This window comes from Thermobia domestica, chromosome 12 (genome assembly GCF_964235325.1).
Source record: "Thermobia domestica chromosome 12, izTheDome1.hap1.1, whole genome shotgun sequence".
In the NCBI taxonomy this organism is placed as follows: domain Eukaryota; kingdom Metazoa; phylum Arthropoda; class Insecta; order Zygentoma; family Lepismatidae; genus Thermobia; species Thermobia domestica.
This window is the reverse complement of record NC_137465.1, coordinates 228,944,567-228,954,245: the sequence shown is the minus strand read 5'-3', so window position 1 is coordinate 228,954,245 and position 9,679 is coordinate 228,944,567. Positions and strand designations below refer to the sequence as shown.

General features: G+C 33.8%; 1 protein-coding gene across 1 annotated transcript in view; it reads right to left on the bottom strand.

The window, feature by feature from the left end:
- Positions 1-4,739: 4,739 nt before the first annotated feature.
- LOC145667091 (uncharacterized) overlaps positions 4,740-9,679 on the bottom strand; it is a 48,713-nt gene continuing 43,773 nt past the window's right edge. Inside the window, exon 4 of the mRNA XM_081734813.1 lies at positions 4,740-4,869. Coding sequence (XP_081590939.1) covers positions 4,845-4,869 — 25 coding nt within the window. The 3' untranslated portion in view covers positions 4,740-4,844. The remainder of the gene's footprint in view (positions 4,870-9,679) is intronic.

Here is a 9,679-nt window from a genome sequence, read left to right as displayed (position 1 = left end):
TACGTTTGTCTTTTAAAGATGGATCATTCTCACTTAACTCCGGCAGATCATGCAAGAAAAAAAGTCAGAAATGATTTTCAAAGAATAACAAAAAGAACATTTTTATTATTATCTTTAGAATTTCTGAGTAAAGATTCCATGTTTCAGCATACATTTTTCATCTAGATTTTATGAAAAATTAACGTTTTTAGAAAAATGCCATAATTTATGTCACTTACATTACCGTATGCGCTTCTTCACTAAAGCGAGTTATTTTTTGCTTTTGCAAGTGATTTGCTGTGCAGAACAAGACAAGATGGCATGAAACAAATATTTCTTAACGGCTTTTATTGAAGGAAATTTGCTACAATGTACGAAAGTAACACATGTGACAACCAAGTAACATATGTGACATGTTACTGTGCTACAACGAAAGTAACATATGTACAATTACTGTACTAAAGTTGAGATTTTAGCAGAAGAAAGAGAAACAAATTAACTTTTAAAACACTTATCAGACCCCACTATGAAATTTTCCATTTTCTTCCGTCTCAGTATCTTCCTATTTGCAGATAAAAATACCGAGTGCCCAGAAAAATTTATCTTCTCTTCATTACGCTTTAAAATTAATTTATGTTTGTTTGCATTCGTTAGTATATTTTTCAAAATTTTCTCTTATATCTTAATATAAAAGAATAGCAAAATAATAATATATGTTATAAATAATCTTACTCGATACATTTATAAAAGAATGTAAAAAAGATTAGATCATATAATGAAATAGTCCATAAGTAAATCATGTTTAAGAATGTGAACAACATTTAATTTAAAACATAAAAAACTTATTTGAACTTTTGTACCAAATGCGGTATTGCATTTAATGATTTCAGCACAGTAGTAGTTCAGTCAAAGAAATCAGAAAACTGAATTTTTATGTTAAAAAAAATAGTTCATAAGCCAATCCAACGAATTTTATTGCAGATGGAAGCCTGTCGATCGGCGTGCGTTTTTCATTAAATTGAAAGAGAAAATTATTCATCACTTTGGAGAATATTATTTATATCATTGTACTATAGAAGGACACGTTTATTATTGATGAAATAATACTTGCTCTATGTCAGAAGCGTTCTTTGAAGTCACGTAACTTATTGTGGTCACATAAGTTACTGAGACATTTAGTAACATATATGACAGTAACGTACGTGGAATTTTTTGTGTATTTTACAGAAAATATGATCAGATTACTAACACTGAATGCAATCTCTTTTAATACTTAAAAAACGATACGCCAGCTCTTCAGAATATACTAAGTATATATTTTTTGCAGCAGCTATCCTGTCTCCCCCTAAAATAGAAACTAGATAAGTAAAATTTTGAATATAAAATGCACTAGGACATAGCGTGTCGGAGTTAAATGAGAATGACCCAATAGGAGTAACAGATTCGCTGTATTTTACTATAGAATTATTTTATGTTGCAAGAGTATTATTAAACTCTCGTTTATATCTCAAATGGCTGCTCTAGTTATTTTTAAATTTGCAAATTCCTTGCACGCTAGTGCTGTCTATTGATAGGGAGGTAAACAGCGTACGAAGTGATACATACTAGGGCGAGTGTTAACGAAAATAAAGTTATAAAATAACCATAGAGACACAACTGACGCTACGAACGCGTTGCCCCTTTAACAGCACTGGTGTACAGCAAAAGCACGTTTACATGGTAATATGAATTACATTTGTTTGGAGGAAGAGAGTTTCAATTTCTTGTGCGGCTGATCGCTGTATTAAGAAATTTAAAATCATACACTGTTTCACGCTTAACTTATATCTTTAGATATCAGAAAATTATTTATCTGCAAAAGTATTTTAATGTGTAAAATCAAAGCTATTGTTCCTCGAAATGCAGTAACGTTGCTCAATTGCATTAATAGCTAAAGTTCGTAATATTTTAATCTTGCATGAAGAAAAATTTATAATTCTCTAGAAAACTTTAAAGTCATTGATAACCCTATCTACTGAATATTAGTCACAATCAGCGACGTGAGCAGGGGTGGGTGTTGGGGATTTGGACCCCCAGAAATTCCAACTTTTCTCTAATAGTCTAACTACAGGGGTAATTTTACAAATTTTAATATAGTTTATCCTCATATTAAATCAATTCTTGTGTACGTCCCTGGCGACAGTAGCTACATTAAGCTGACAGGAAGTTTAAGAAAGGCCACAAGTTGAATATGTAGTTGCAGAAAGGCAGGGGCGGATCCAGGGGGAGGCGATCGGGGGAATCGCCCCCTCCCAAAGGAGGAAACTTTCTTATTTTACATATAAATAAAATATATATTTTATTTTTTGACGCTCTTAAAAGTAGCTCCAAGTAGCAGTATTACAACCCACCGCTCCCCCAGAAATCCGTCCTGGATCCGCCCCTGCAAAAAGGAATAAATATGTTCAATAGAGCGATCATTGGCGATCATTGTTTATTCTTAAAACATTTAGTGCATTTTTTAAATATTGGCACGACATCACAAAGTGACGTGTCGCAGTTTAATCTTTGCTGTCATTTTTTTTTATTTTACTTCAGTTGATGTAGATAAAAGTAGATCTAAGTAAAATATGTCCATGCATTAATCATACCGTAAATTAATACGCACTAAAATATGCATCAAACAGTATTTTTGATAATATGCATTTTCAATGGATTATGGACTTGAGATGGTACTACTTGCTACAGTGGAACCCGAACCACTAGTCGGATTTGTACGGAAAGCAAGAGCCTTCCGCAGAGCTTCGCCGTGGCTATATGGTGAGCATTCGCGTCTTTGGCATGGAGAACTAGGTTCGATTCCTGGTAAGAACTCATGTGGTTCGAATTCCAAGTTAAGTTGTAGGTCCACGTCTTATATAGTTTGCTACTGACACAGACGCTAAACTCAAATCTAATCGTAACCAAATACCTTAGCCACTTGACCCCAAAGTTGAATATATCCAAGTGCTATGAGTGTTTTAATGCATTCATAATGTCAAAGGTTTTCAGTGTATTTAACTTGTCACTGGAGTCAAATTAGATTGACGTCTGTTATTAACAATAATAATCTCGACATTACTTTCTTTCAAGTGAAAATGTAACTTGGAAGCCCAATGTACAATCACGAATTACTAATTTACTTAAACTATATCGTGTAAAAGAATAATCTTAAATAGTGATGATTTAAGGGGATGACTCTGGGGTGAAATTTTGCCCCTGAAGCAAAGAAATTCCTGGAAGTATTCTTCAGTTCGCGTTCAATGAGGGTCACAAGTGTTTTCGCTGTACTAGTTCCATCCACTGTTTATTTCGAGTTTCCCTTCGGTGGAAACCTTTTGAAATCATCATTCGTTCTATGTGTTGAAGAAAGAAAAGAAGAAAAAAAATTGATAATTCTACTCCGAGCAAGAATTTGAACACAAAAGTTCTAATTAATGTTTCGAGAAACATTAGCAGTCCCATTTTTGTACTCTAAATGATCATCCTTGATAGTAGAGACCTGCATGGGCCGAATTTTTCGGCTCGAGCCCAATCCAGCCCGAATGTACCTATGCCCGGCCCATCCCGGGCCCGAAAAGTTTTGGAGATTTTCGGCCCGAGCCCGGCCCAGCCCGATAAGTTTTTTTAAAATTCTTGGCCCAAGCCCGGCCCGAGCCCGATAACTTTTAAAAGTTTCATTTTGTAACATCTTTCACGGGCACACTTCTTCAACGTTTGCCTTTATTCTAATTATCGTTTAACGAAAGTCAATAATTATTAAAGAATTGCAATTAATCGGCCCCAGCCCGGCCCGACCTGAAGAGAAATCAGTGTCGGCCCGCCCAAGCCCGGCCCGGCCCAAAGAAATAACAGTCAGCCCGCCCAAGCCCGGCCCGTGCAGATCTCTACTTGATAGTTCCCTGAAAACCATGTATAATCATTAATAGTTTCTTTTTTTAATCAAAAGATCCAATATATTTCGATCAAAAATTTTCTTGTACGCCTTATATCTCGAGAACTATCTGCAATGTATCCAAACCCAAACTATCATTTAACTTAGTATGATGTACTTATTCTGCGAAAAATACGAAAACTCGATTTAGGTGCCGTTTAAAAATTTTGTGACTCCTGATCCAAATACTAATTTTTGGCCAAGATTGCAATCTCTTGATCCATTTTTTGGATCATTCCTATTTTATTTTATTTTATTATTATTATTATTATTTTTGCTTGAATAGATTTATATGTGTGCTGTAATATGTATTATCTACCAGATTGTATCTATTGTGATTTGATTTATCGTAACAGTGACGCTACAAGTTATTCTAATGCTAATTAAATATTACTTATAATAATATTAATCACTTAATTAGTAATTAAATCATTGAAGATTCTCCATTATTATATAGCTTTATTAGCAAATTTTGAATCATTCTTTGAAAAATATCCCGCTTGACAAAATAAATATCAAAATTGTGGGAAAGTTAAACATAGTTTTGAGTTGTAATTTCTTGTAATGCAATTATTAATATAAAACCAAGCTCAACTTCACAACCGCGTATTTCAACGATGAGCTAAAGATACAACTGAAAATAAACTGCATTGTCCCCTTGTTTTGAAATTATTATTTTTTTTTAAATTTTTATCTTTAAATATTAAAAAAATAAAGTTAAAAAATGCTTTCAACTTTTCTTATAAAACTACAATTCTATCGTTCATGTTGCAAAAATTAAAAGTTTACAAAAATAGTACATATATATAAAAAAAGTCACGTTACTTATAAAACTTTTTAAAAAGTTCCTCGGTTCATTTGATATAAATTGAATACTATGATGATTTTGTGTTCAGTTGTATGCAAGCACCAATTAGAAGACACGCTGGCATACACATCTGTAAAAGAAAAGTTGGAAATAGAGTTGATACATTAAAATGCATTACTGTAATGTGTAAGTACAAAAAAAAGTCTTACATAGACTTGAATGTAGTTGGCTTACATAGCTTTACTTTGCTTTTTATACAGCGATACATTTTAAAAGTTTTCAATTTGTAGTGCTGTAAAGATTTTAATCGCAGTTATTTTGTCGATATACGAACACTATACTTCAATATTCGCGTGTGAAAATTTTACATATGTGATATTGAAATTGTATGTATAAATAAATTATTTGTACAGTACAAAACATATAATTCTTTTCAATGAGAGAATAACTAGTAAATATAAGTATTGTACTTTTTCTTGATTAATTACGTTTTAATGACACGAAGTTATGAGAAATCAATTTCAATTGCATTATCTTTTCATTGCTGCCAACTGCTATAGTATATTACACAACTGCGTGGCTACACTGCTATTGTGCTGCCAAAATGACTTGAGCCGTGGCAAAAATGCGAACTAAATCTCACACCCCGACACACCCACGCGTTGAGCCAATAAGGGTTCAGCAACTGCTAAGCGAGAGAGCCTTAGCGAAAGAGAGTGGAATTCCTTCAGCCGATAGCAGCGCCTGAAACGGAAGACTGGGTGTCAAGTCAACGTGGCATATTTATATCTACTGCTCTACTTGAATTCTGTGTCGCATTTCAATCCATCTGCTTCTTTATTTCCAAGATAGCGATCTAGAACCGTATCACATCTTAATGAATTTTTTTTCAATGTCTATCATGAGAAGTAAATTGCTGTTTCATAATTTCACAAAGGTAAGATTTTGAGATACATGTTTTCAGCAAGAAGGCCTTGATGAAAATAACATTTTGACCTTATTTATAAACTTTTTTCAAGACAAGCTTTTGAGCTCGCTAATTCATACTCAAAGTTGACAGTAACAATGGTACAGTGGTTAAAAGACAGAAACAGCAGTCTTAACCAAGAAACGTTTCCACTAAAAAATTCTCAAAACATCTTTATGAAGAACAGTTGCCTCAAGACAGAAATTTTATCAAAAAATTAAGTTTTACTCAAAACACATTTTACTCAAGGCAAAATGCTGGGTAGGCATCATTATCAATGAATACGACCCTTTAGCCAATCGACTGAGGTGCGACATCAGCAGTCGGCAGCAGGGCCGGCCTTAGGTGGTGCGGGGCCCGATTGGGAACATTTTGCGGGGCCCCAGGTTTACAACTAACTTGCACCAAGATCTGTAGAACCATATATATATATTGCCGGTCAAAATTTCTGGACAGGCGCTTGAACTTACATTTGAATGAACTTATCAATATATTTTCGATATTGAAATTTACCAATTCAAAATATTGTGTTTCCTGCTGGTCTAGAAGTTATACCCATTTCCTTTTATAAAGTTTTTTTTTTTTTCATCTGCAAAATGTTCTGGTGAAGACGCTTTCCCTGTTCATTGCTTGAAGCAGCTAATTTTTCAGAGTTATAACTGAAATGGAAATGCAGGCACTGAATGAATTTTAAAATACATATTTCACCCTTGAGCATCGCAATTTTTCAAGAAGGTTTTCTCCTCTTATAAGTAAGTCTAACGATGTCGAAATCTAGTTTGTCAGCCAAACTTGGCAGAGAAGTGTGGAATATCAAGAAACGAATGTAAGCAAAATTTAAAACGCTTCCGTCCATAAAACAGCCGCAGTGGCCAAAAACCTGATTGTTCAGAATAAGCCATAATAATGTGTTCAAGTTTGAAAATTTAATTTTATTTGTAAAACGGATAAAGGAATGAAAAACAAAAACACATTAACCGACAACGGGAGGAAATAGACACCTATTTGAGGGTATGCTTATCATGGCCACCATCTTGAAATCGGCCATCTTGTATCTTGCTCTACTTTTTTTTAAATAGGAAGGGGATCATGTAATATATCAAATTGAGCTAGAATTTTACAAGAAATACAATGGTGAAGTCTATGTTTGCATAACTTTATACTTGTAACACTAATGGAATGCACATTGATATGAATTCGTTGGTTCAAAAGATTTCTTGACAGCTGTATCTTTTTGAAAAGAACTCAAGTCAGGAAAACCTGATGTACGCTAGTGAGAACATCGTAGGTAGCTACTTATGAAAGTATAATCAGCTTGAAATCGTTGCAGACAAAATGGAATGGTGATGAGACGATCACAAACCTTAAGAAACTGATGGAAGATGGATGACATATTTTCCATTGGATTATTCGAGTTGAGCTGATTTTGAGTTTAACGTTCCTTTTAGCAGCGAGGCTATATGATACTGGACCTGCTGATTAACGTCGAATCCAAACCACATGAGCTGCCGTTGGGAATTGTTTGCTCTCAAGCTGTTAAAACGGCACTGGAAAGTAGATTAGACTGGACAGTAGAGTAGAATTCACTAGCGCGGGTCCCCATTGGGAGCAATCGGTCCAATCAGCTTAAGACCGGATCTGGTCGGCAGTAATGAAAGAATTAACCTATCTAGCTACATATGTTAGTAACAATTTTATATGAATAATTTTAAATGATCTAATTGCAGAATGCGAAAAAGGAAAAGTAGGTCTACTAAAATGTGAAAAATACATAGAATGTAATAATAATGGCAATATAAAAGCGTCAGACCCAAATTGGTTAAATTGTCCTAGTCATTCAAACTATATTTGTGAAGAAGGAGGAGCATGTTAAGAAGATAGAAGTTAATGTCATTGACTACACGTAAGATGTCAATAAATTAAGGTGAGTTTTCATTGTAAATTTAGTCTACAGTTTCAAATGTGATTTAATATCAGAGTACATGAATATCTGACATTGAAAATCAACTTCTGACACTTCTGTAACGTAATATAAAGCTTTAAAAAAAACTAATCTAAAGGTTTTAGTTAGAAGCATTGAAACTCTATAAGTATAAGGACTTTTTTCCACAAAGCAACAAGTTTATGGAAATGTTATCATCAGTATTGAAGTTCTCATTTGGTTCTAGATTTCCGGTGTCTTTGCAATTTAAAATTAAATATAGGAAAGCAATAATCAATTGAATCTTGTGTGTTTACTCAAGCTATTTTCAATTATATCACTTAATTGTTCTGATATAATCCTAGGTATGACTGTAAAGAGTTTAATAACATAGATCCTAAAATTTCGGAACTTCTGTTTAGAGTAACGTTAATGTTTACATCATAAATATTGATTACCGTAAATATGTACAAGAATATTTGCATGAACGCTGCTTTAGGTCTGTACAAGCTTCTTCATTCTCTACATTTTCTTTTGACCATTACTAGGTTAAGAACCATTTTATACGTAGCTCCCGTTTTTCCTATTCATTCGCGCAGATTTCTGTCTAACTTCGAGGAGGGGTATAGGATTCAGGTTTGTCAAATATGATCTAACAAAAAATCAACGAGGATTTTAATACAAATACGAGTATACGTATAAGCCCAAACATACTTCAGGGAGAACCGGCTTTCCTCGGATCCCCAAAGTGATGCCCATGTTCTCACCCCTAATGTGTTGAAAACATATTTAATGAGAGAAAAAAGAGGAACCATTAATATGTTTCTTGGTTATAACGACTTGTCCTAAGGGACAATGGATATAGAAGGTAATGAGACCTTTAATTGCAAAAAAATAATCAAGTCTTTAATGCGAAGTTAAAAGATGATAGAATTGGGCTATATAATGGGATTCAGGCTGACAGAGAGGTGGAAAGGAAAAAATCACGGAAGCAGCCGAATCGTGAAGAGTGATTTTGAGTTGGCCATGTGGAAAGGAAGAAACCGCGGACTTTGGGTGAGAGGTTTCATCTTACCTGTAAGTTCAACTATCTCCTCTAGTAAAAACTCAGCTAAAAAAAAGACGATCTGAGCCACCGTAGTTGGTTTCCTAGCGAAAATCATATTAGTAACTTGTAACGTAGATATTGTGCAAATAATCGCATTATGTGCATGGTGTAAATAAAATTGTAACTAAGCGTATTGAGGTAAATTAGGGTTCTTTTACTTTACTTCTATAAAGAATAGATTAGAACCTACCTCTCATGCTCTCATACAACAGCGTGGGATACAGTTTCTGAAATCATCTGCCAAAACAAACCCTAGATATTTAATTAAACATTTTTATTAATCACTAAATTATGCAATTTAAATAGTTTCCATAACGACCATACCATACACTCATAGCATTACACCTAATTTAGTGTTATTTCTGTTTACTCTGTTGTTAAAAATGTGTGGAAAATCTAGGAATCAGGGAACTAGAGTGGGTACGTGGATTGATACCTAGAATTTAACTATCATAATGTAATAGTCTGGTAATTATTAATTAGTATAATTTTAGAGAATTACCAATACTACGTACAAAAGAACTGTAACACTTAAGTATTTATTGCTTCCACCAGGGCCATCCACGACAAATGTCAAGTGGTAAGTTAAAAAAAAAATCTTCCATTTGTCTTTTTTTTCAAATTTGAAATTTCCGACAGCGACAAAATAATCATGTTTTCTAGAAATTAAATTAAATTAGATTAGATTTAAAAATATGGTTTTAGTAAGTTTTTAAACACACTTCTGTTGCAAGGCTAGAATAATTTAGCGACTTTTGACTTTTTAAAAATCTACTTTCATTAAAACAGTATTGGCAACGGTGGGGACCCATGAAATTTGTCTGGTCGTTCATGAGCAGTGTTTCTTCCAGACATGTTTTTAAGGGGGCACTGTCCCCCGGAGCTCTGAGAGTGCCCCCCGGACCAAAATAATACTTCTATAATATAATAATAAATAGAATAGT